At 31.5% G+C, this 27798-nt stretch overlaps 1 protein-coding gene across 6 annotated transcripts; it reads left to right on the top strand.

Annotated features, from left to right (window-relative positions):
• Positions 1–2294: 2294 nt before the first annotated feature.
• On the top strand, positions 2295–16912 carry LOC110649893 (uncharacterized). Of its 6 annotated transcripts, none has more exons than XM_058151419.1 (13): positions 2295–5376; positions 5481–5972; positions 7028–7741; positions 8861–9649; positions 9812–10567; positions 12167–12895; positions 13020–13796; positions 13875–14505; positions 14911–15018; positions 15654–15824; positions 16025–16132; positions 16214–16315; positions 16398–16912. In XM_058151419.1, exons 1-9 carry the CDS (start codon positions 2560–2562, stop codon positions 14916–14918), a joined length of 7713 nt encoding a protein of 2570 aa, XP_058007402.1. In that variant the 5' UTR covers positions 2295–2559; the 3' UTR covers positions 14919–15018; positions 15654–15824; positions 16025–16132; positions 16214–16315; positions 16398–16912. The 6 variants fall into 6 exon arrangements, with proteins under 6 accessions (XP_058007402.1, XP_058007400.1, XP_058007397.1 ...); XM_058151417.1 differs by having other exon boundaries at positions 2296–5376; positions 9815–10567; positions 13875–14759; XM_058151414.1 differs by having other exon boundaries at positions 2296–5376; positions 13875–14759; positions 16437–16912.
• Positions 16913–27798: the final 10886 nt, after the last annotated feature.

Raw genomic sequence — 27798 nt, 5'->3', positions numbered from 1 at the left:
TAACTATTCCTCAACCCAACTCTAAGGCCCATTTGGGCCCAATTTCAAGAATTCAACTGGACAGAGTCTGACCATAAAATGCACTATTCAACGGGGAGTTTTTGACTTGCCCGACCTATAAACACAATATATAATAAATTGGGGAGCTCAGCTCACCCTCCACATAATCAAAATGCCATAACTCAAATAGGAGCTCAGCTCCCTCATCCAATCCCATCATGCATACAGTTAATAATTTTACAAGTCCAATATAACTTTTATAAAATAGGCCCAAAATAAAAATAAGTGCTTCTAACACATGCGGAGTCTAAAATTTAACTCAATTATACAAAATACATTAAATACTATTAATGGACCTGCGAAGAAGAAAAGCAGGTTAGCCACAATAAATAATCCTTCTGTAGCCTAGAAAAATAGATGAACAGGAGTGAGCGTTCAACTCAGAGAGTAAAATACCAATTTTAATTATAATCTCTATAACTATCTAAAGCTAATGCACCATGTGGAGTGAAATGCAACATCTTCATAATTTTCATATCATAACAGAAAAAAGGCAATTTGATATATTTAACAACTTTAGATCATTAAAATTCATTAATATATTAATTATTTTAAATTAGGGGATTGTTGGAAAAGCCACATAGAAAATATATGAAATGAAAGGGTAAAATATATATAATTAGATTACAATATTAAATTAATTAATCATTTAATATGTAAAATAATTAAATTATTTATGTAAATTTATATTAAAATAAATTAATATTTAATTTATTCTGTACTCTTTCCAAATTTAACAATTAGTTAAAGATGTGTCGATCAAACTTATGTTGTTATCATAAACCATTTTATGCTTTTAATTCCTACATCATGCACTTGAAAATTTCTCATCTACGTCAAGGTATACAGAAACCTCACTAATAAAAAAATATATTTATATATTTTTAAATGTGTTCTACTGAATTAAAATTTATATCTAAATAGATATCATAAAGAAGTCTATGGGTATTATTTTTATTAATAATAATAATAATAATAATAATAATAATAATAATAATAATAATAATAATAATAATTTCAACCAAATTTTATTATTTTAGAGTAGTTTTTGTAGTAATGAAAAAAGCACAAGAAATATTGCTAAAACAGATCACTAATTTATTGTTATTATACTTTCATTGTAATGAGATAATATTTTTATATTTCATTAATAAAATATTGGTGTATAAAGTAAAATACATTTTATCCTAAAATACAGCCTTCTTAAAAGATAATTAATTAATTTAAAAATTAAAATATATAAATAGAAATTTAAAAATTCAATTAATAAAATAAGATAAAAGTATTTTTTTTAATTCAGAAAATCAACAAATTAAAAAGGAAAAAATATAATATATCATGTAAAGTTTAAAAAGTCTTCTTTTAATTATAAAATAAAACATTTTTAACTGTCTATTGAAAAAAAGGAATCATCCCATTAGTAAAATGATTATATATATATATATATATATATATAGAGAGAGAGAGAGAGAGAGAGAGAGAGAGAGAGAGAGAGAGAGAGAGAGTTTAAAATAAAATGGAAGAAGAAAAGAGGAAAAGAGAGAGAATAGTAGAAAGGACTGCAAAAGAATTAGTATATATATTGAAGCTCCTTATAAATATTTATTATTATTATTATTATTATTATCATTATTACGGCAAGAAGGCATATTCTTATGCATGTACGCAACGAATTGTAATATTAAAAAAAAAGAAACTTTTGCAGTCCCAATATGAAATGCCACTCTTTTTTTTTTCGAAAATTATTCCGAAAATATTTATAATTTTTTTATTTTATTCTAAAATATTTTCATTATAAAATTTTAATTAATAATACAAATTTTAAATTATTATTTTAATAATATTAAAATTTTTTTCAAAAATAATTTTAAATTATTATTTTTTTAAAATCAAACCACAATCACTATTATCAAGTATTTAAAATAACTCCAAAATAATAAGGACGTGTAGTTTAAGTTTTAGTTTTAGTTCATTTCTTTATAAGACTATAAAGTTGGGTGGCGGTCTATAAAAGACAAAAAATAGAATCGTCTAAAGAAATTGGAAACAATCCACTCTACACAATTCTGGTTAAAATTAAATTAAGAAATAAAATTAAAATAGTTTTTTTTTTTAAATTAAAATAATTTTTTAAATTAAAGGAAAATGGGTAATTTATACAATAAATTAAAAATCGATTTAATTGGATTAAAAATTATAATCCTTTCCCTTTCCTTTGTCTTTTCATCACTCGTCAACTCCTACCTTACCTTCGCTTCACTCCCTTTACTCATCCATAGCCAGCGCTCATTCCTCTCTCTGTTTTCTTTATTTCTCTGTTAATTCTCTGTTTCCTGTCTTCATTCGACTCTCAAACTCTTTTGCGACTGTTTTTTTTTTTTTTCCGTGCCATTTGATTTCAGCGGTCCTTTGTTGTTGTTTTGGTTGACTCTCATTTCTTGTTCTAGTTTGCTTTTGATCTGAGATTTCAGGTTGAAAAAGGAAAAATAGAAAAAAAAAATGGTTCTAAATATCTTTGTTTCCATGGTCACACAGCTAATTAAAGAACCCATCAATGAATATATTGTTGGTCCAATCATACGGCATATGAGTCATCCTTTCACCTGCAAGAGCAAGTTTGAGACACTTCATCATGAGGCTGAGCAGTTGAGGAACAAAAGACTCAAGTTGCAGCAATCCGCTGATGAGGCTAAAAGAAAAGGGGAAGAGATATACGAAAGTGTCGACAAGTGGCTGATCGAAGCGGGCAAAGCTATTGAAGAAGCTGATGAATTTATCCAAGGCGAAGAACAAGCGAAAAAGAGGTGTTTCGTTGGATTATGTCCTGATTTGAAGACGCGCTACCTTCTTAGCAAGAAAGCAGAGAAGAAAGCGTTGGCAATTGATAAGCTTGTGAATGAAGGCGACCATGATCCGATTTCCTTTCGTCCCCGTATACTGCAGATAGTTGCCTCATCAGTATATCATCGTGAGGCCTTGAATTCAAGAGTTTTGTTCTTGAAGCAAGTTATGGATGCTCTGAGAGATCCTAATCTTAACAAGATTGGAGTTCATGGAATGGGAGGTGTGGGGAAGACCACCCTAGCAAAAGAGGTCCACAGGCAAGCTATAGAAGAGAAGCTATTCGACGAGGTGGTTATGGTTGCAGTGAATCAAATACCAGAACTCCGAAGAATTCAATCGGAGGTAGCTGATGTCCTGGGCCTGACATTTGATGTGGAGGGAATACCTGGAAGAGCTAATCGACTATATGAGAGGTTGAAGAAAGAGAAGAAGGTACTTATAATTCTAGATGATATTTGGAAACAACTTGATTTAAAAGCAGTAGGAATTCCCATCGGGGATGACTGCAAAGGATGCAAAATACTGCTAACCTCAAGGGACAAACATGTACTGTCCCAGATGGGCACACAAGTTGTTTTCCACCTTGACGTTCTACAGGACGAAGAGGCGTGGAGTCTGTTTGAAATGACTCTGGCAGATGCTGAAGATTCAGAATTGCCTCCCATAGCCAGGGAAGTTGCTAAAAAATGTGCAGGATTGCCTCTTCTATTACTCACAGTGGCGACAGACTTGCGAAATAGAGAGTCATACGCATGGAATGATAAGCTGAAGCAGCTATCTGTGTTTGACAATGAAGAAATATATGCAAAAGTACACTCAGTTCTGGAGTCAAGCTACAATGATTTGCCTGGTAATGAAGTCAAGTCGTTTTTCTTACTTTGTGGTCTGTTAGGACTATCTAATATTCCAATCCGGTCCTTGCTGAAATACGTCATGGGTCTAAGTTTATTCAAGCACATTTCTACTGTTAAAGAAGCAAGAAACAAAGTTTATACTTTGATTGATACCCTCAAAGCAAAATGCTTATTGATAGACGCTGATAAGTATGGATTTGTGAAAATGCATGATGTTGTTCGAGACACTGCTTTATTGATTGCATCTAGAGAGCAACATGCGTTTATAGGTACAAGAAGCGGCAGTGAGTTGATGAAATGGCCAAACAAGGATTCCGCCAGAATTTCTCTGCCTTATTGTGATATTGAAGATCTCCCTGAAGGGTGGGAGTGCCCAAAAGCAGAGCTACTATTACTTTTCACTGAAGTTCTTTCTTTGGGAATCCCAGACCTATTTTTCAAGGGGATTAGAAACCTCGAAGTAGTGGATTTTACTGGGATGCGTTTTGTGTCCCTTCCTTCTTCACTTGCTTTCCTATCCAACCTTCATACCCTTTGCTTGCATCGATGCCAACTGGATGACATAGCTATCATCGGAGACTTGAAGCAACTACGAGTCCTTAGTTTTGCAAACTCCTACATTGTTGAGTTGCCCAGACAAATAGAGGAACTGACTCGACTAAAATTGTTAGATGTGAGCGATTGTTCCAAACTCAAAATGATTCCTGCAAGTGCCTTATCAAAGCTGTCCCTGCTAGAAGCACTGTATATGAGTAACAGCTTTGATCAGTGGGAGGCCGATGGGATTAGAAATCAAGGCAATGCAAGCCTTGCTGAGTTGGAATACTTGTCTCACTTGATGACTTTGGAAGTACAGATACTGGATGCCAAGATATTACCAAAACGCCTATTTTCTAATGGGTTGCAAAGCTATAGAATACTCATAGGGTATGGATGGGACTGGAATGGGAATTATAAAACCTCCAGAATGCTGAAACTTAAGCTCAAGACAAGCATTCATTCAGAGTATGGGGTCAAAGTGTTGTTGAGGGAGACTGAAGATTTATATTTAGATGAAGTGAGAGGGGCTGAGAATGTGTTGTATGATATTGATGGGGACGGCTTTCCGCAATTGAAGCGTCTCCATGTCCAGAACAATACTGTCATTCAACATATCATCAATTCGACAAAGTGCGCTGCATGTGATGCCTTTCCCATTCTAGAGTCCTTAATTTTGAAAAATTTAATGAATCTGGAGAAGATTTGTCATGGTCAACTCGCTGCAGGATCTTTTAATAAATTAGGAATTTTAGAAGTATGGAATTGCAACAGATTGACGAATCTCTTCTCATTATCTACTGCCAGATGTCTTTTGCAGCTACGAGTAATGGGAGTGCGGTCTTGTCCCAACATGGAAGCTATTGTTATAGATGAAGATCAAGACAGCAATGAAGAAGTGGTTGAGTTCAATCAGTTACGCTCCTTGAAGCTGGATGGTCTACCACATCTTAGAAGCTTTCGCAGCAACATGAAGAAGGTGCCTCCAGGAACTGAATCGAGACACAAGCAAATATTGACTGCAGATGAGACAGCATTTGAGGAATTTCTGTCAGAGGAATTATCACTTTTCAACAGAATGGTATGTCATGCACTAATCGTTTGACATTATCTGTATGCTTTTCTTATTATTTAATTTATTTTAATAGAAAATTATTAGAGCAGTGCTTGAAACAAAGGCTTTATCAGGTTTCTTTCCCCAACTTGGAGGATCTTCGACTAGACTCAGTTACTTGTGAAAAGATATGGCACGACCAACTTTCCGCAACTTATTCAAACTTAAAAAGCTTGACTGTGACGAGATGCGACAATTTGAAGTATTTATTTACAACTTCAATTGTTAAAAGTCTTTTGCATCTCAAAAGACTTCATATTGGTGAATGTCGTTCCATGAAAGAGATAATACTGACGGAGGAATCTATAGAAGAAGAAGATGAGAGGGTGAATAAGATAATCTTCCCTAAATTGGATGTGCTGAGGCTTCGGCATCTTCCAAACTTGATTAGATTCTGCAGTGGCTATCAAATTGAATTTCAATCTCTTAGAGACTTGAACATAGAGGGATGCGGTGCATTGATGTGTTTGGTCCCCAGTGTTCCACATACAGACATGATGGCAAAACAAGTTTACACAGAGAAGAACCACAATACTGAAATTCAATCTCTCTTCAATGAAATGGTGATTATTTTTACCACTCTCTCTCTCTCTCTCTCTCTCTCTCTCTACATAAATAAAAGTGTGAGTCTTCATTATTAAAGTTAACTGGTTATTGTACAGATAATTTATTATTTTATTTTAATAAAATAATTTAATATATATTTTTATATTTTATATTTTTGTAATCATATTATAAAATTTTCTTTATGAAAAAATTTTTAATTTATTATAATTTTATTTTAACTATTAGTAAATAAAATAAATTGATTAGTAAATAATTTTTTATTATTTTTTAAAATTAAATAACATATAAAAAAATATGAATAAACGTGACGCTTGTTGAAAAATTATTAATAAATTCTTAAATTTTAAATATATATATATATATATATATATATATATATAAGAAATATTTTAAAATTAAATTTGTAAATATTATAAATAATATTTTATTGAATAATTATTTATATATATATATATATTTATTAATATAATTTTCAAATAATAATTCATCCTTTTTAATATAACCTAAAATTTAATTAAAAATTTAATTTTTAGAGATACAAAATATGATGAGCAAAATTTCATAATATATAAAATTTTAAACTTAAGATAGATAATTATTATTTGTTTATGAAATAAGATTTTAATCATTAAAATTGAAAATATTTAAATAAGCTTTGTCATATAATAAATTTTTTAAGTAATATTATTAAATCATTTTTAAGACAGGTGTGTGTCTGCTCCAAAAACTCTTACATTTTCATATTTTATTTTCAAGTTTTCATTTCATCCTAATTAATTAATTTGTCATGAGGATAATTGTATAGGGATTTTGCAAATCCTTCCCTTTTGTCCATCTCTGTTACACAATTCATGTATAATCTTTTATCTAAATATTTTTGTCATTTATTTACGAAAATTTAATTTTAAATGTTATTTTTAATGAAGAGGAAGAGATTGAATAAATCAACTTTCAACAGGCCTCCACTCCACATCACCTGGATTGATTACATTTTTGTCTCACTTTTAATTAGCTTATGATTACGTTAAGTGTCTTTAATTTTGCATTTCAGGTTGCTTTCTCTAACTTGGAGAATTTGAATCTCCGGGAAATGAATGAAATGAAAAGTGTATGGCACAGCCAACTTGCGGCTAATTCCTTCTGTAAACTAAAATCATTGGGTATTTCTCATTGCTCGAAATTAAGGACTGTTTTCCCGTCAAATGTCTTAGAAAGATTCCAAAGATTAGAGGAGTTGAATGTACGATTTTGTAAGTCTTTGCAAGAGATATATCAACTTGAAGGGTTCAATGTTGTTGAAGCATTTGAGCTGAGAAAATTATATATACAGAGTCTGCCATCGTTGAAGCATGTGTGGAGGAAGGATCCACAAGGAGTTTTCACTTTTCAAAATTTGAAATCAGTTGAAGTTTCATATTGTGGTGTTCTAAAAAATCTCTTTCCAGCCTCCATAGCCGAGAGTCTTTTGCAACTTGAAAATCTTACAATAATTAAATGTGGGGTTGAGGAGATTGTTGCAAAGCCAGAAGATGTGGAACCAGCCCCTTATTACTGTTTTAAGTTCCCTCAATTAACCTCCCTTAAACTTATTGAACTATTAGAACTGAGGAGTTTCTATCCAGGGACACATATTTCTGAGTGGCAAAAATTGAAATGTTTGGAAGTTCGTAATTGTCGCAAAGCAAGGAAATTTGGTCTGGAAGAAGGACATGAAGAGGGCCAACACAGCATTCCAATTCAACAGCCCCTTCTATTGTTGGAAAAGGTAAGATCCTTTCCTCCTCTTTCTTTGTAACTCATTACTTGAATTTTTTCTTTTTCCCCTCAAAATTCTCTTTTTCATTTCTATAATATAAATTTCAGAAATTGCTCCTACTTTTTAATTACATTCACATTAGGAGAAATATTTTATTAATATTTAATAGGAAATTGCTCCGCATTAATATTTAATTTAAAAATCAAAATGAAATCTAACTAATAATATTTTATCAAAATGTTAATTTATTACCATTCTATTTTCATTTTTATTTAAATAATATGTTTATAAAAAGAGTTTTAATCAATCCTAATTTAATTTGACTTAAATTATATACTAATTTTATTTTAATATATATTTAAATTATGTGTTTATAAAATAGTTTTTATCTTAATTTATATCATTTATTATTATTATCTTTAAATAATCATTTATAATAGAAATGAAGATAAACCTACGAAATAATCAAAATATCTTTAATATTTTGATATTACTAAAAAAACATTAACTAATATAATCAATAAAATTATCATAAAAGTTTCGGAACTAAAGAGAGCTATAAATGACAATTAGTTATATGTTCATTATTTTTTAAAACCGAATTAGTTATTCCTTGATAATTTAATAATAGAGAACGCACTCCATTTTGTAGATGACACTTTTCTATATAGAAAAAACAAGAAAGGTATTTTGTTGTTCAAGTAGAAGAAAAAGACATTTTTTGCCTTCTTTCAAGTATGCATAAATTTTTAGAAGAAAATTTCTTGGAAAATTTTTATTCTGTGATAAATGCTTTTTTTTGGTTTACGAAAAAAAATTGAAATATTTTGTCTTGGAAAAAATTTGCTTGGTAAATAAATTTTGAATTTTTTTTTAAATTTCTTGTAAAAGGATTTTTTCTAGGAAAATATAATTATCTTAAATTTTTTTGTCAATGAAGGATACTTTTATCATTTCACATGTATTTAGACATTTCATCATTATTTTAATTATTGACTACTTAATTATTTTTTTTTTTATTAAGTTTCAATTAGAGTTGGAATTTAAGATTTATGGTTTTTAAAGCAACTCAAGTATATATCAGTAAACCAAAATTCATTGGTTTAACAATCTATTTCTTCTCCTCAGATGAGTCCCAACTTGGAGGAATTGACTTTGGAGCACAAGGACTTGATCGCGATACAGCATCGTCAATTGTCATTTCAGCACTTTTTTAAACTCAAAGTTCTTACTTTGAGCAACTTGCAGAATAGATCACAACTTTTTCTTATTGGTTTCCTTAAAACATTATATTATGTGGATACAATTGTTGTAGAATCTGGTAATTTAGAAGAGCTGTTCTTATGTGAAGGATTTACATTGGTGAAAAATTTAAAGCTATCCACTGTTGATAATTTGAAGCAGATATGGGACGTAGACTCCAGACTGAAACCAGTTCTTCAGCATCTTGAGACTCTGAGTGTAAACCATTGTAACAGTTTGATCAACACTGTACCATCGTCATCATCTTTCTTAAATCTAGCAACTCTTGAAGTGAGTTCCTGTGAAGGATTGGTAAACTTGATAACAGTGTCTACTGCCAAGACTATGGTGCAACTAACCAAAATGAGAGTAAGTTGTTGCAATAAGATGACAGAAATAGTGACAAGCGATGGAGATGATCATAGAGAGGATGAGATTATTTTCAGCAAATTGCAAATTTTGGAACTTACTCATCTATCTAGTCTTATCAGCTTTTGCTCAGGGAATCACGCCTTCAATTTCCCATCTTTAGAAAATGTTAAAGTTAATAAATGCTTACAGATGAAGATTTTCTCTTTTGGAGTTCTAAACACACCAAAGCTACGAGGAATACGACTGCAAAATCAACAGCACTGGGAGGGAAACCTTAATGCAAGCATAGCAGCCAACCAATTGGTACGAATATGAATATTTATTGTTCTACCTTTTTTTTTCCTGTAGATAAATTATATTCCTCGCATAACATGCTTGTATGTTTATTAGAAGTCAGTTCATTTGTTTTCCCCTTTGCCCTATTTACATTTCATGTTTGTGAATAATATTATCTTGTGGAATTAGAAGGTTCACCCATATTTTCAAGTATCTCAATTCCCTGCGCTCTGGCATGGTGGAATCCAAGGGAGACTCTTCCACAATGTACAATCGCTTACAGTGGATAAATGTGCAATTTCTGATATACCTGTACCAGCCAATCTACTACAGTTCTTAAACAAGTTGAAAAGCCTTCAAGTAGAATACTGTGATTCAGCAGAAATAGTATTTGATTTGGAAGGGCTATCTGTTGATGATGGGCACACTAAGCTACTTCCCCAACTAAGTATATTGCACTTAGCAAATCTGCCAATGTTGAGACATTTATGGAACAAGGATCCTCTGGGAATTTTAGAATTCCATAACCTAAGGTTGCTCCATGTTGAAAATTGTAACAGCTTGAAGAATATATTTACTTGGTCGACAGCGTTGTGCCTTATGCAACTTGAAGAGATTAAGTTAAGCAATTGTAACACAATTGAAGAAATTATAGAAAAGGAGGGACCAGAGGAAGCAACTTCTTCCGCTGATAAGATGATACTGCCTTCGTTGAAACTCGTAGACCTTGAATGTTTGCCTAAATTTTCAAGTTTCTATTCAGGATCGAGTAATTTGGAATGTCTATCATTGAAAAAGTTGAGCATATGTGAATGTCCAAGCATGAAGAATGTCTTTGGCACACTCCTGAGGTTACATAGACCCAAAACCAATGATGAAGGGAGAGAGCAAAGGCTAGACAATGAAGGGTTTGATACTCCCCTTACAACACCTTTTTATCATAAGGTTAGTTTTGCTTATTCATTTCTCAAATGTTACAAGGTTAAAAAAATGGTTTAATGTTCAATTTCATCCGGGTATTTATTGGGATTTTAATTGTTACCCATTTTAAATTATTTTTTGAAATTATTTAGAATTTTTAATTTAAACTCAATTTAATCTAAAAATTAAGAAAATCAAGAGCAACCTTCTTGATTTTTTTAGCTTAATCAAGAAATTTAGTCTAAAAATAAAGAAATTAAACTTTTTGATTTTTGGTCTAAATCAAAAAAATCTAACTTTTAAAGCTTAAAATTGTTAGGCTAAATTGAGTTTAAATTAAAACATCTAGATTAATTTTTACAAAAAGATAAAAATAGACTAAATTGAACATTTCCATAAGTATATAAATGGAATTAAATATTTATTTATTAAATAATTATCTAGCGTGTTTGAAAAGTTAAAAACACAATAATTCAATTTAATTTATTTTTATTTAATTATCTTTTACATTTAAAAAGTATATAACGTTAATTTTTCATTTCGATTTAAAGTAGGTTATTTTGAAAAAAAAAAAATTAAAACTTATTATTATAAAATATAGAAAAATTCATATATTAAGAATTTCATTTATTTACTAGATTTATTATTAAAAAATCAAAACACCCATAATTAAAATAAATTAATATCTTTCCCATAAAAAGTAAAATAAAAATTATATTTATTTAATTTTTAATTATTCTGCGATAATAAATTTTAGATAAATTTTATTGCATTCAAATTTAGTATACACACATGAATTTAATTGCATTTTATTAAATTAGTATTGTTGCAAATATATAAGAAACATTTTAATTAAGCATGTCACTCTTTTTTCACTTTTTCCATTTTTATTTTAACTTTTACACCAATTTGTAATTTTTTGGGTGTATAGTAATTCCTCCCTACTAAATTTCATCAATAATGTCCCCTTGAATTTACTAAAGGGTAAAGGCTTCGTTTTAAAAAAAAATAATAATTTGTAAAAAAAAATTTTAATTTAATCTTCACACAATTTTATTATTTTTAACATGATTTCTATATCTTTTAAAATAAATTTTTTAAGTCAAAAAATTTAAATTTTTTATTTATTAAATTTCTCACCATAATAATTGAAAAAAAAAACAAATATAAAATAAAAAAAGGATTTCAATTGATTTTTGAAATCTAATCTTGTCCCTGATTATTTCGATTTAACTTATTTACTATATTTCCCTTGAATTCTTTAAAAAAAAAAAAAAAGAAAAGGAAAACTGGCATTGGAGTTGGGAACTGCAATTCCCTTATTTTTCTTTCTTTTTTTTTCTTAAAAAAATTTAATTTAATAACAGCGATACAACATTATAGTAAAAAATAATTTAATAAAATTTAAAAATAATAAAAAAAATTATTCCCATGCTGCTAATAATACGCTAAGCCAATAATACTATTTCACATCATTCATATTCCAAAAAAAATTATAGAAAAATAACATGTTTATCCATAAATTGTATTAACATGATATAATATTATTGATTTACAAAGTAATAATTTTTTAAAAAAAGCCTAATCCAACTTGGTTTCGAATTTTTATTTATTGATGTGCAGATGTTTCCCATTTTGGAAGAGTTGTCATTAGACAAGAAGTCTGCCATAACCATACTGCAATCTCAATTTCCAACTGACTTCTTTTCCCAAGTGAAAGTTCTTCAATTGCGTTGCTTTCCAAACAAATCTCTTGTTCCTTTGTTTAGTTTACTTCCAGGATTTCCCAATCTGCAAAATCTTGTAGTCCTTGATTCTTCTCTCAAGCAGCTATTTCCATTTGAAGGATTCGTCGGTGACCAAGAAGATACCACTGCATTCCCACCGATAAGGGCTTTAAAGCTTAAAAATCTTGATGTTTTCCGAAGTCTGAAAACTCTGAAATTATGTAGATGCGACACATTGATAAATATTGTTACATCTCCTACATCCAAAAGTATGGTACAACTTGAGACATTGACTGTAAAATCCTGCAATATGTTGACCGAAATAGTAGGAGGCGATGAAGGGGTCGGAATTGGATCAACAGATGAGATTGTTTTCAGCAAAATGAAAACAATAGAACTTGAAGATTTACAGAGCCTCACAAGCTTCTGTTTGGGCAGTTACACTTTCAAATTCCCATCATTAGAACAATTAACTGTTCGTAAATGCCCCAAGTTGAGGATTTTCACTGCTGGAGTGTCAAGCACGCCAAAGTTACGCGGTGTATTGGCAGGCTGGTACGACGATCGAAAATGGCATTGCGAAGGCAATCTCAATGCCACCATTGAACAGCTTTACATGAAATATGTACGTATTTACCAAATCTTGCTTCTCTTCTTAATGAACTCACTGCTAATGTGTTTGGTTAAATGTACTTTTTTAAATATGCTTGTTTAGTGTTCTCCAATAATGGAATATTTTGATTTTGTAGGTTGGATTTGAATTTATACGTGAAGTGCAGCTCTCCAACTTTCCTATGCTGAAAGAAAAATGGCATGGCCAATTTCCATTCAAGAACTTGAAGCACTTACGAAAGTTAGTGGTGGACGATTGTGCTTTTTTCTCAAATGCCGTATCCTCAAATCTACTAAAGTACTTGTTCTTGTCAAAAATGAAAAATGAGCTGGTTGTAGAAAGATGCGATTCTGTAGAAGAGCTGTTTGATTTGGAAGGGCTAAATGCTGACGAAGGTGATGTTGGGTTATTGAAGTGTTTAAATGAATTGAGGTTAATTGATTTGCCTAGATTGAGGCATGTGTGGAACGATGATCCTCAAGGAATTTTGAGCTTTAAAAACCTAACGTTGTTGCAAGTTCAGAATTGTAGCAGCTTGACTAATATATTTACTCTGTCCATGGCTTCGGGTCTTGTAAATCTCCAACATATGGAATTAAAAAGATGTATTTTGGTGGAACATATAATCACAAAAGAAGCAGACGAGGAAGTAGTGAAAGATAAGATCATGTTTCCATCAATGAAGTCCATAAGTCTCGAGTGTTTGCCCAACTTGTCAAGTTTTTATTCTGCAAGGGATTTTCTGAAATGCCCATCCTTGAAAAGAATTGATATGGTTGGCTGTCCAAACATGGAATTATTAGCTTCAAAATTTTGTGAGGACCAAGATCTAAGCATGATTGCTGAGGGAAATGAAGAAGGAATTCACAATGGGGACTTTGTTTTTTCCATTGCAGCCTCTTCTGGCGGGAAGGTCAGTCTTTATTAATATCCTTGTTTATTGATCATCCTATATCCTTTTTTATTGATTATTATTTTTTTGAGTTATTAGGTTGCGATCCCAAGTTTAGAAGAATTGAGAGTGGAATATAACACCATGAAGGATATGTGGTCTCAAGCTGATTTCTTGTCTGGACTGAAAGGCATTGAGCTAACCTGTTTTTCCAATGACTCTACACTTTTGCCATCTTATTTCTTTCAAAGTTTACCCGATCTGGAGAAGCTTGTTCTGAGTGATGCTTCTTTCGAAGAAATCATTTTTCATGAAGAGATTATTAGCAAGGAAACGCGTGCTGGACTTGTAAAATTGAAAGAACTAAGGCTGTCTAAGCTGCCAAGGCTCAAGCATCTGATGGACGCTAAACTACTCACAGTTTTTCAATATCTGAAGACTTTAGAAGTACTGGAATGTGGCAGACTGGAAATTTTAGTGCCATCCTCAGTTTCTTTCCAAAATCTCAAAACACTGGAGGTATCAAATTGCCATGGTCTAGTAAATCTAATATCTTCCTCAACAGCGAGAAGTCTTGAACGACTTAGAAAAATGAAGATAGAGAAATGTGGACTGATCCAAGAAATTATAGTGACTGAAGCAGATAAAGATGAAGAAGAGAAGATTTGCTTCGGTCAACTAAAATGTTTGGAACTTCAACATCTACCAAGCCTCTCTAGCTTCTGCTCTGGTAATTCTACCTTCAGTTTCCCTTCTTTGGAAGAAGTGATCATTATAGAATGCCCCAATATGAAGATTTTTGCGCAAGAAGTCTTGAGCGCGCCAAAGCTATGGAGAGTTCAAACAGGAGAACCTAAATATAAATGGGAATGGGAATGGGATTGGGAACGGAAATACCACAACTTCTCAAAAAAAAAATATTTATGCGAATGGGAATGGGAAGGCAGCCTTAATAACACCATTCAATCATTATTTGTGGAAATGGTAAGCATTAATTGAAAAAAATATAATCAAATCACTTTATATATATTGTGTTCAAATCATTCAACCATTTTATGCATAGTTAATACTCATATTTTTTGTACCTAATGATTATAATATTGCTCATTCTTTCGCTGTCAAATTTCATTCCCAGAAAGCTAAAGAGACGGGGATAGGCCAGTGTTCGTATGCAAAAGCTTGAATAAGGCTGATGTTCTATGAGATTTGTGACACCGATTAACTAATATTTTTCCAGTTGAAGGTAGATGTCTGAATCTGTGCTTAACTTATTATACTCTCAATTTTGAATTTCTTGTATCATTATTCATGTTAGTTTGCTTTGTTTGAAGATTATACAATATATTAATGAACAAAAATTTCCATGGCAAATTGGCACTGTTGCTTGAACATTAGTTTCCGTGGCTATGGTCTCTGATTTAATCGTTACTGATACTCATTTAGCACACTCTGATCTCTTGGATTTTCTTTTAAAATTATTTCCTGCTTTAGGAAATTCCTTTTCCCTTTTGATTTTCTTGGGAAAATTAATCAACTGATTGACTCCATTGTGCTGCATATTCATTGTTTATAGTAGCTCAGGTAGAGGGAGAAATAGCCATTGCTATTTAGTGGGCAAAATTAATTCAAGTTAGAAGAGAGGGGGAAAGTGAACTGCGAAGGGATATCCTAAATCCTTTTCCTTTTTATCCATGACTATTTTGAGAAATTTCACAGTTACATGCTCAAATAGTAATTTGGTGACATTGCAAGAAATTTGAGTACTTTCAAGAATGTTACTAAATAAGAAGATAACTGGGGCACGCAAATGAGATTTTCAAAATTTTATCGTCTCTAATGAATCCTGTGATTGTAGCATGTATAATGATTGTTGTGCAGGTAGTACAATCAGAAACTCAAACAGCTGAGAGAACCACCACACAGCAATATTATGTAGAAGATACCCATCTAAGTCAAACTCATTTTCAGCTGGTAATACACCTACCTGCTGCTACAAAATTGAAGAAATTTTGACAAAAAATGCTTTGGCACTAGTGCTCAAGCCTTAAGGTAATGCAAAATTTCATTTTGGATTATGGCTCTTTAAATTTTTTTAGATGGGTTTATTTTTGCTTTCATTGGTCATTAGAATATCCAAGTAAAAGAGAATTCTGAAATTCAATTCGGTTTCAATGTGAATCATGGTTTGTATCTTTGTCATATTAACTTTGAATATTCATGAGTGTGTTTCTGATTGGATTTTCACCTAGGGGTTGTAACAAAATTGGAGGATGCTTATTTAGGACACGAGAGATGGATACCAGGTCCACCGAAAGTGGAGAAGCTTCAATCAGTGTATAATGCAGCAACTTTAGCAGGTATTGGTGAGAGATTACTGTATTAAATCAGCGCTCCAGTCTCCATTCTTAGACCTTAACTATTGCTATTGATTGTTCCAGATAAGAGAAGGTAGATTTCAACATTCGATCAATGCTTGGTCCGTGAATGTTGAATGTCCTTACAGGGAATATTCAAGCAGATCGCCACTGAATTTTTGTGAGGTATGCAACTACTTTATTCATTAGTCAATCGAACACTATCCTATGTTTTTATCACAATATTTTGTTTTTGTAATTCCTCAAGGTGTTTGTTAAGGATCGTGATCAATCTATGGGCTAGCAGGAAATGGATAAAACCTGGGTACAATGTGGGTTTATACTAAAAGAATTAGAAGAGCTGGTGGAAGGATGAAAGAAGATTACATAAACAGGATGGAAGGCTCTGGAGAAGGGACACTGGCAGCAGTAACAAAACAGGGGAAGAGCTGGAAATGGTTAGCATGTGTGTTACTCTGTTAGAGGGAATTAAGGAGGGAAGGCCACCTAGAGATGCTAACAGAAAAGGGGATCTAAATCCATCATATATAGGGACTGTTTCACTTTCAGCAGCTAAACGAGAGAAGATTTTTGTTATTTGGCAGCCGTCGGCTGGGGCTAACTTGGTTAGCAAGTGAATTAGTTCCTGAGGGATGCTTGACAACCATTTCTTTCTCTTTCGTTTCTTTATTTTTGAGTTGAATTGAAATAGCAGAAGTTTGTAATTGCTAAACTAGAACCATTCCTTCTTTTACCGAATAAATACAAGTTACATTAGTTTCATTACAATTTCCATCTATTGTTCAATATCTCTGTTCCTATCTCTATCAGTGTTTGTATATCTTTGGCCTGTTAAAATATCTTAAAATTATAGTTGATATGGTTGGCCTGGTAGAGTATTATCTTAGGCTAAATTAACATGAAATTGTGGCCAATACAAAATTAGTTGGAAAAAATACAATATTTGATCCACTTATGTATGATAAATGATAAAATATCCATTTTGTTGACGTCTGAATCTGTGTTTAACTTATTAATCTCACAACTTCAAATTTCTTTTATTACTTCTCCTAGCTTCAAGATTATACAATTACCGGTCATTTGCCTACACGTTGCGCAGGTTATTGAATTTTCTAAATTGTTATTGTACATTGTGGACAATCAGTTTATTACTTGATAATATTTTTAATTATTTATACTTATTGTTTCTAATTTTTTTTTTTTGTAATTATAATTAATAATGTGTATGTTTATTTTCATTAATTCAATATAAGCACAAAAGATGCATGTTATTTTCAATTCACTATGTAGAAAATTGATATGTAGAAGAACTGACCTGATAAATATTTTGCATAAGATATCCCCAAAATCCAGCTCTCAGCCTAATTGCCTCTTCTGCACAGTGGCTTTGCAGCTTTGATAGTTCCTTTCATTGCTTTTTCCTTGTAAGTTGTAGAGTTTGTAGTTCCGTTATCTTCCACATCTGTTCTAAAGAATCTACATTTTCATTGGGAATTGGCAATGATGACATCCAATACCCATATCCAGATCATGTGACAGTGGCAAACTGCATAAAGAAACAAATACATGTAAACTACTAAACTGCTTTATTAGGGAATTAAAATTGAAAAATGTGGTTTACATACTGCAAAATATACCATAACTAATGCAAATGTCCACCTGCAGATGAATCATTAAACCAAACTGAAAATTATAAGGCATCCAATTTTCAACTTAACTACAATTAGAAACACAATAAATTTCTGCTAATGTCTTCGATCACATGAACCCAGAATCAAGTTTAGGGACTGCAGTCTCACGGAATGCAGAAATTGAAGGCAAAAGCTCCGTCAATGGTCACAATCTCATGAAGCATCGAAGTCAAGCAAATAAAAGTGGAAACTCTATGGAAGAGAAGCCAAAGAGGATTAAGGCATGTGCTTCTAGTTTCCAAAAATCATTAGAGAACAATGGCTCTGTTGAGCCAGTGGTGATTAAATCGCACACAAGCACTTGCCATTGGACCCAAAGGCAATTTCTTCATCTTCTTTGAGATTAGACATCAAAGAGTGCTCAAGTGTACTGTGTTCTATGTTTTCCTTATTGGAGGAGGGGGAGTGGGGAACCATCACCAACCATGTCAAGTAGCTACGATGGTTCAGGTTGACTGTCAACTATTGGGTTTTGGTTAATTCATAATTTACTAATTTTTTCGTATCTGTTATAGTATTCTCATGTGCTTATCTATTAAGTTATCAATCTCTGTAAATTTGTCCCATTTTATAGGTTCCATAACTATAACAATGGAATTTATAAGTCCCTAATAATGAAAACATAATTTGTAACAGATGAAAGTTGAAAGGGTGGACTTTCAAGAAAGAGAACAGAAAGGTTCAAACTGCAGGAAAGCAAAGAGTAAAAGAGAACCATTATAAAACCGTAACAGATTTGTAACAGATGACAGTTGAAAGGTGGAAGACTTTATACTTAATTAAAGAACTGTTAAGAAAGAAGAGAAAAATTGAAGAAGGATAAAAAAAAAAAAAAAGAAAAGAGAATGATAATAAAAACAGCAGCAGATGAATGAGTCAAAATAGTTATGAAGAATCTGTTTTCTCCATATAAGATGCCATTTGGCCAAAAAATAGACTGCCAATTGGCAAAATAGTGTTAACCTTTTTTAAAGTTCAATTTTATAATATTTATATAGATAGATATAGATTACTTAATGTTGTGTTTAGAATCTCAGGATCATTTATCGCTTCTGCAGCTCTACTGGCTTTGAGGGCTTATCTTGGAGTTTCAAAAGCTCAAGTTTAGGGAGGGTTGTTGAAGAAATAAACTTGTTTTAATGAGTGTAGTTATGAGAGTTAGTAGTTAGGCTTTTGGAATTCTAAGTTAACACATGAGTTATTGTAAGTTAATGTATGCGAGAGTCATCATTCATGTATTTAAAGGAAGAATCTAAGGCCTTGTTTCGACAATATTGATTGTTATAATAGCCGTCAACTGTTTTAATAGTTATCAATTATTTTATTAGCTATTAGCCATTAACTATTAATTTTTAGTGGTTAGTTGTTTACTTAGTGATTTAAAGTAAAAGTATTCGATAAAAATATTTATTGAATTAGATTTAAAAATAGTGATATTATCTTGTTGATTTTAGTTAAGAATCTTCTTCAACCTCTAAAAGTTGGGAGGGTTAATTTTTCATGAATCACTCTCTTAATACTAGTATAAATGCTATGCCACGAACAATATAAATAAGAGATATAGTATTTTAATTAGGATCGAAATACTAAATGCTACTTTAAAAACTATTACTGAACAGACATAAGAGTTTAGTGAAAGTTCAAGGGTCAAGTTTGTACCTATGTATATACAAGATGACTAAAGCATTGGTGTGGGGTTTTGAAGTGAAGCTATTCAGATTATACAACATCAAGGAATTGGATCCAACAAGATTTTGCCTCATAATAGACTTAAATTGTTATTTTCATTTGATCCTATAAGCAGACCAAAGGTATCCTAAATAATATCTCTAACACTTAAGAAAGACAAACATTTTGATATACATTATGCTGATATTAATCATAGAATTGATTCTAGAATTATATAAATAATAAATATATATTCTATTAGACTCTTGAGCTACTCAAATAAAATATTATAATATGGCCCAACTTATAACTCAAGCTATTTAAATTTGAATTCAACCAAATTAAAGTACTTTGATATAGTTGAGTAATAAGTCAGAGTAAATTATTTACATTCAAATTAGCAAATAGCTTGTTTTCTTGAGTGCTTATATCATGAAAGTTTGTCTTCTTTCATAGAACTAGAAACATGGGAAATGACATGGATAAGCCCTTACAGAGCTAAGAAGAAGTTATAGGCGTTCTCAGCTAACTAGTAGGGTCTTACTCTCTCTCTCTCTCTCTCTTCTTTTAGAGAGAGAAACGTTCTCTCAAATTTTTTCCTTAGTTCTTTGAGGCCCGGCTTCCATTTTTGTTGATCTACAACTCCCTCTGCCCTTTGGGGTAGGGGTAGCTATCCTCCTATTCTGGAAGTGGATCACCTTCCTTGCCTCCGAGTGGGATGGTTGTGAATAATTAAGTGTTTGTTTGGCTCTTTTGACAATAGAACTATGGCCATCTATAAGAAGGCGATTTTGATCTGGTTAATGGAGCTTGGCTCTGAATGCTTCTGATTTGGTTCTGGTGGTGCATGGACTATCAAGAGACTCTTTTGTTTGATCGAAGTTCCAGTTGCATGCAGGGGAGGCTTTTAACCAATTTTAGTTTTTTTTCCTTTCTCTGATATGTTGAAGCTTTTGTTGGGGTGGATTGGTTCTGTTTAGCTATTTGGTATCTCTTGGGTATGCTACCGGTGCCATCTCCTTGGTACCCAGTCCCTCAGTGTTCAAAGGAGCAAAAGAGCTCTATCACACACCCATTTTCTCCTCTCCTCTATTGATTATGTTCCTTTCCAAGTATTGTTTATGTTCTTGCCTTTGTTATTTTTATGGGCTCTGCTAGGCCTTCAACTAGGGACATTATTTGGGGGTTCTTGCAGTTTTTAGGTGTTTGTCCTTTTGATCAAATCTCTGTGCGGTTTCATTAGTTTCCCTGCTTCCTTGGTTGGCTCATTTGTGTTGAAGATTTGGGACAGCAATGCAACTATTTCTTGGTTCTCGGATCCTCATCGTTTGGGTCAAGTTTGGAACCCTAGAGTTTTGATTTTGGCATCTGGTCAATTATATGGTGGAATTGGGGGCAATCTACTAGGGCCCATTTTTTATGCTGACTTAGTTGTGCTAGTTAAGCTTATTATATGATTTATTGGTTTTAGCTAGTAAGTCTTTGGGTTGAGCTCTTGTTTGTATTTCTTGGATCTTTACTTGATCCTTATGTATTAGCTTAGGCCTTTTATGGGAATGAAATCATATACCTTTGGAAAAAAAAGCTAAGAAGATGTTAAAAATCAGCCAAATTATTTATTACTTTTTGTACCTCTATATACCAAAATTACTTGAGTTAAAACCAGGTACATAGTCATGGTTTCTTAGCCTTTTGGTTTTAATTCCAAGGATGTTCTCTTATACACATCTGCAAGTGCACGGAATTGTACAAATAATATAGTGAAGAGTAACGTATCGTTTCCACAAGGATTGTCTTTAATTATCAAAATTTATGTTAATTTTACTAATATTTAGGCTATTACATTTGATAAAATTCAAGAAATTAAAATTAAGTTAAAAATAAAATTAACTAAAATTAGAAATTAAAATTAAGTTAAAAATAAAATTAACTAAAATTAGAAATTAATTAATAAAGCAATGAAAACTTTGTATTTAAATTCAAATAAAAGTGGCTAGAGATATTGATTTCACTTGACCCAATAATTAATCTCAATCAATTTTGTCTAATAATTAATTTTAACTATTCTTGTAAGATTTAATAATCAAAAGTATTTAATAATCCCTTCCGGGCATCATCAAACCTTCTAATTAAAGAATTAATATCTATTTCCTAAAAGAGAATTGCTCAATTAATTAGAGCATTAAGAAAAAGACTATTTCAACGATACCCATAGACTCAATCTTAGTTTTCGCTCTTAATTGAAATCTATTATAGTTATTATCTAATCAAACTCACAATCATGTTTTCCAACCATAGATTATAAATCTAACATCATTCAAGTATTTGGCTAAGATACTCAAAAGTATTAAACTCAAAACTAACAACTATTAGCAAAGTAGAGAAAATTAGATCAACATCTAGAGATTAAATCAAGTCAAGCAACATCAAATCCCTAGCTTAAGAATTTAGCCATTCATTTTCTAAGTATCAACTCAAAATCAATAAAAGTAAATCCAAACATCAAATTAACAAATGAGTTTCAAATAAAAGAAAAGAAAGGAAAAGAATAAACTCTAAGTGTGCTTGATGAAGAATCCTTGCTCTAGCCTCCAAATACTCCAAGAAAACCCTCTCCAATTTCTTGTTCTTTCTCAACAATGAAATTTTCTAGAGTGTTTGGCCAAAAGACCTCTAAAAATGTCCTCTCCTCTTCTCCAACTCAAATTTCTAACAACCCACTCTTTTGGATCCTTCTTTCACTTTTAATGATGTGTCAAAATTTTATTGGATGAAAAATAACCTTTCAAAGACCATCTCATGGCCAACTATGCGTGTAAGAGGCAATCTCATTGTTGGCCATGCATCCTATCATCATCCCACAAGAAGTCATGCTTGTTTCTTTGATCTTACAAGCAATCATGAGAATCTCATGACGGGCCATGAGATATTCTGCCAAAGGTAGACTTTCTCCAATTCTTCACTCTTCTTTATAATTTTTCCCTCAAAATAACAAACATCAATTAAAATGAAAGAAATTAACTTTTAGCTAAATAAAACTATAAAATGTAATTAAAATTAATTAAAAGACTAAATATTTACATGAATTAATACAATTAACTCTAAAGAAATACTACATATCAAATACCCTCAAACTTGAGTTTTTGCTTGTCCTCAAGCAAAAGAACCTATAAAGTACAAATGAGAAATTTGATAAAACTCAAAAATTTCAAACTTGGTTGCAAATTTGATAAATCAACTCAAAAAAGAATAATTCTACCCAAATGTTATAATTTAATCATCTCAATCACAACTTCAAAAATCAAATTCCACAGTTTAATCATTTCAACCTATTCATACTCAAGTGAAACTCTATACAATTAATAAGCATTTTACTTCCTTTAAATTTTTAATAAAACAATTAAACTCTGCACTCCAACTAGACATGCAATTTCATTAGTCTATTTTCATTAATGAGATAGTATTCCTAGGATATTCAAAAAGCATAAATAAAATAAAATAGAAATGAAAATCAATCAATCATCATGAATCAAAACATGCAAAAACCTTAATTTTCAATTTCCTCCTTATTTCTTTATTTATTTACAATTTTTTTTTTATAAACAGTATTTTGGTACTCTTCCTTATATCGTCATTTGCCTTTTTACGCGAATACCAACATTGATCATGAAAGCACTCAATTACTCAGCAATTGAGGGTGAGCAGATTTTGTTTAAGCTGAAAAATCAAATCGAACCAAGTCAATTCTATTCAATCAGTTCGGTTTATAAATTTTGATAATTTCGATTAATCGGTTCAGTTCGGTTATTTTTATAAAAAATAGAAAAAACCGAACCGAACCCAAATTATTATATATATATATATATATATATATATATATATATATATATATATATATATATATATATATATATATATATATATATATCAAGGAAATCCCATGATTTTTGAGTTTTGATTTCTAAGTTTTTTTTATATTTTTGTTATTAAAATTTAATGTTGAAAATATGAAATCTTATAAAATTCGGTATGATCGGTTTAAAACCGAACCGATATTTATCAGTTTGGTTAGGTTCAATTCCCTCTTAATGATCGGTTTGGTTCGGTTTTCAGTTTTATTGGTTTGGTTTAGTTAGGAACCAAACTGACTGTTTGCACACCCCTATCAGCAATCACAAATTCAAGGTGTTTTGCATACTCATAACCTAAGCTGCTGTTTGACTAAAAAATAGATAAGGGGTTCATGAATGTTTCTGATTACTTGTAAGTCGAACCAGCGAAGTAGATTGTGTAATTTTATTTTGTTGCTTTTTTTATATACAACTATATATATTAAAAGAAGAAATATCAATTAAGATCAAAGTATGCTCTACTCACAATAATTAATTAATTCTCACATTAATTTTTTTTTTTATTAAATCTCCTAGACACACTATCCACATTTCATTTCCATAGACAAATAAAATAAACATGCAAGGTTTGTGAAACAAAATTAATCATTAATTATATAGAATCTCATTTAAGTATATCACATATCTAAAATAACTAAACTATAGATTTAATTCTTAATCTCATATTGAAGTAATTAAAAACAACAATGGCCAAAATTATTTTCTTATGAATTTCTTAATCAAAAAGTGCAACCATTTTACAAAACAAAACAAAAGTTTTATGTACAAAAATAAAATAAAATAAAATATGTACCCCCAAACTTATCAAAGACATTGTCCTAAATGGCTAAACAAATAAACATGTGCCATGGAAATGAGAGTGAAACACACAAACTAAAATGGAGTAAAGTGAAAATGTGTACGAAAGAAGAAAGAAAAGTATGTGTTAGTCTTGAGGAGAGAAGAAAGTGTTACGAACTAATAGTGTGCAAAAGAAGACAAAATAGGATCACATGGCTTGAAGTGAAAAGAAGTTGACCAATGAAAACACATTAGAAAATAAAAAAAAAATTACAAAAGATAAAAATTTTGGAAACGCATGGCTAGAAATGAAACTCTTGGTTGGGTGCATAGCCAACCATGCATTTATAGGTAGATTCTCATGGCCAACCATAGCCTTTGCTACCCAAGATCACTCACAAGTCATGAGGGGACACGCATGGGAGGCCATGAACACTTACACAATTGGCCATGCATCGATCTTTGCATGGAATGACTTTCTCATGGCTAGCCATGAGCTTTGTTGCCATATAAACCTCTATTTAAGCATGAGAAGACACGCATGGAAGGCCATGTATCTTGGAGAAACTTACATGCTCAATCATGTAGTCTACTGCCCAAAGAACAACAAGTATGTATGCAAAGTAAATGGAAACCTAATGGTTTGGAAAAAAATTCTCATGGCCAAGCATGTGTGTAAGACTTAATCTCATAACAAGCCATGTGTTTTGCTGCCCCAAGATGCAAAAATGTGCATGTAATGAAAAAAAAATGCAAATCTCATGGCATGAAAATGAAATGATACATGGCTAGGCATGCTAGTAAGGCTCAATCTCATGCCAAACCATGAAGTTTACTACCTAATGAAAACAAAAAGGAAATTTTTAACTCCAATTGAACAGAAAAGCTCATGCCTAACCATGTGATTTCTTACAAACTCTTATTAAGCCATGACCTTTACTGCTTCTCATAAAAATTTTTTTTGGCAAATTAAATTCAACTTCTATTAGACAATGAATTACATGCCTTAACATGACTAAGTCCCACCTAGCCATGAAGTTTACTTCTTATAAAAAATTATTTCACTCCAATTCAATGCAAAATTGGGATCTAATCCAATATGACACTAAAACAAAACCACACATCAAAATTTGTATTTTCTTCATATTGCCTAATAAAATAGCACAATTTAACTTCACAAATATCCATCAAGCATTACATATGCATAAGGTTGCAACAATGTAACACCCCTATTTGTATAGCCTGGTATATTTCACTGTTCCAGTGACCGGTGTCGATCCGGACAATTAAGGGGATTAGAACCACACTTAAGATAACTAGATAAACTATAAACACAAATAATTAGTAATTTCCAATTAGTTAAGTATAAATAAGAAAAATAGAACATAAGAAGTTAAATGAGCTGAGAGTCACAGCGATGAGTGACCTTCTCGGGAAAGGACTGCGAAGTCGTTTTAAACTCAAATTTCGAACCGTAAAATGTGACGCTGCAGTCCTTAGGACTATTATAAACAGAGTGAAAAAGAGAAAATCACGAAAAAGAACTGTTAAGTCAGTCAAATAATTAGGTCAGGGAGCCGGAAGAAATATTGAATTATTTGCAAACCGGGATGAACCGGTGAGGGGGCAATTTGGTCAATTGACCAGGAGTGACTCTGACCTAATCACAAATAAAATCGGAGAAAAGAAAATTTCGGAATCGAGAATTAAATTAAAGAACTAATAGAAAAATAAATAGAAAAAAAAGAGAAAAAGAAAAGTAAAAAAGGTAGTGACATCATCAAGGTGACATCACATATGAAGTCATAAATAAATTTTTTATTTACTAGATAATTTGACCAAGTCAATTAGAGGATAAATATGCAATTAAATAAACAAAAATTCATTTTTTCTTCTTCCTTTTCAAGCTAGCCGAAGTCTTTCTCTCACTCTCCCTTACATCTTCATTTTTCAACCTCCATGGAAGCTTACTCTCAAGCTTCTTAAACCCCAAAACTAGCCATAAATTTCACAAATTCCTTCATTAAACTTTGTTTTTGAAGCTTGGTAAAACTATTAACAAAAAAAAAAAAAAAAGAGGAAAGAAAGGAGATTTGAAGACGGAGAAATTCAACAAAAAAAGGTTAGTGATTTAAGATACAAAATTAGTTTATTTGTTGTGTTTTTAGCTTGATTAACTTGTAAATAAACTTAAAATGAAATAAAAATTTGTTGAGGGACCAAACTGAAATTCGGCCAGCATGAAGGGGAGGGTGATTTGCATGGTTTGATTTATTTGAATGGGTATATGAACTTTAATTAGTTGTATGGTTATGATTAAAGGCTTTGAAAGTAGCTAAATGCAAGAGTTTGTGAATTAGGGTTTTGGACATTAGGGTTTAGAGACCAAAAATATAAGAAACTTGTAAATGATGTTTTGGACCTAATTTGAAGTGAGAAATGGTCATTTGTGACCTAATGAAGTATGTAGGAATGGTTGGAGTTAAGGCCAAATTCGGATTGAGTGTGGTCATGCTGCTGGCAGCATGACTAAGTCAACTTTGAAGGACCAAAAATGAAAATTTACAAGTACAATTGATATGAGACCAATTGGCAATGGAAATAGACACTAAATGACACAATTTTCATTTAGGAAGCATGCCCAAAAAGTGACCAAAACCTAGTGAACAAATTGACCAAACTTGAAAAATCACAGTCTGCCTCTGTACAAACTGACCAAATGAACATTTGTTCATTTGGCCATAACTCGAGCTAGGCAGGTCTAAATGACTTGAAATTTTACTAGTGGTTAGATGAGATATAGACCTAAAACTTTCATGAAGAACACAAACCCAAATTATGCCATTAACCCAATCAAATTAGTGAGCAAAGTTGACTCACTGAATCTGCAAAACTGCAGATTTATCACATGAACAGTAAAGTTTCAATGGCTATAACTCTCTCTAGAAAACTCCGATTTAAGCGATTCTTAAACCGATGGAAACCTAAGACATAGTAGAACATTTCATATGAAGAAAATTAGACTAAATTATGGACTTAACTTAGTCAAATTGCTGAACGAAGTTGGATTAATAAATCTGCTAGAATCAAAATCTGCAGCATGAACAGTAACCGTAATTTGGATATAACTTGAGCTACAAAACTCCGATTGGAATAATTCAAAAAGGAAAATAAACTTAAGACAATAGGGAACATTTTCTATGAAGAAAGTTTTATCAAATTCCAACAGAAAAGTGACAAATAGAACAGTGCATCCTAGACACCAAAAACTGAAAATTGACAATTTTGCCTAAAAGACTTAAGTGTTGAGAAAATGACCAAAACCAACAAGTTTAGTGACCAAAATGTAGTATGTGGGTGAAGTTGGAATTCGCATACCTATTAAGCCTTAGAAAGTCAATAATTTGACTTGAATAGTGTAGTGAATAGTAACCCGAAACACAAAATTTCAAGAACGTCGAATTTAGCACGTTAAAGCTAGGTAAAAGTGAAGTTAAATTTATTTTTGGATTTATGTTAAGTTATGGTACTGAAACACTGTAAAATTGTGTGTTTCAGTTGAAAAGAATACCGGAAAAGAACCCGAGGAACCGAGTCA

Source organism: Hevea brasiliensis, chromosome 8 (genome assembly GCF_030052815.1).
Source record: "Hevea brasiliensis isolate MT/VB/25A 57/8 chromosome 8, ASM3005281v1, whole genome shotgun sequence".
NCBI lineage: Eukaryota > Viridiplantae > Streptophyta > Magnoliopsida > Malpighiales > Euphorbiaceae > Hevea > Hevea brasiliensis.
The sequence above is the reverse complement of the archived record's forward strand: the minus strand, read 5'-3'. Positions and strand labels throughout refer to the sequence as shown.

Coding starts and splice junctions, on each gene's coding strand:
- LOC110649893 (XM_058151414.1), top strand. CDS start 2,560: ATGGTTCTAAATATCTTTGTTTCCATGGTCACACAGCTAATTAAAGAA. Junction 5,973..7,027: donor AATCTCTCTTCAATGAAATG/GTGATTATTTTT, acceptor TTTGCATTTCAG/GTTGCTTTCTCTAACTTGGA. Junction 13,797..13,874: donor CAGCCTCTTCTGGCGGGAAG/GTCAGTCTTTAT, acceptor TTGAGTTATTAG/GTTGCGATCCCAAGTTTAGA.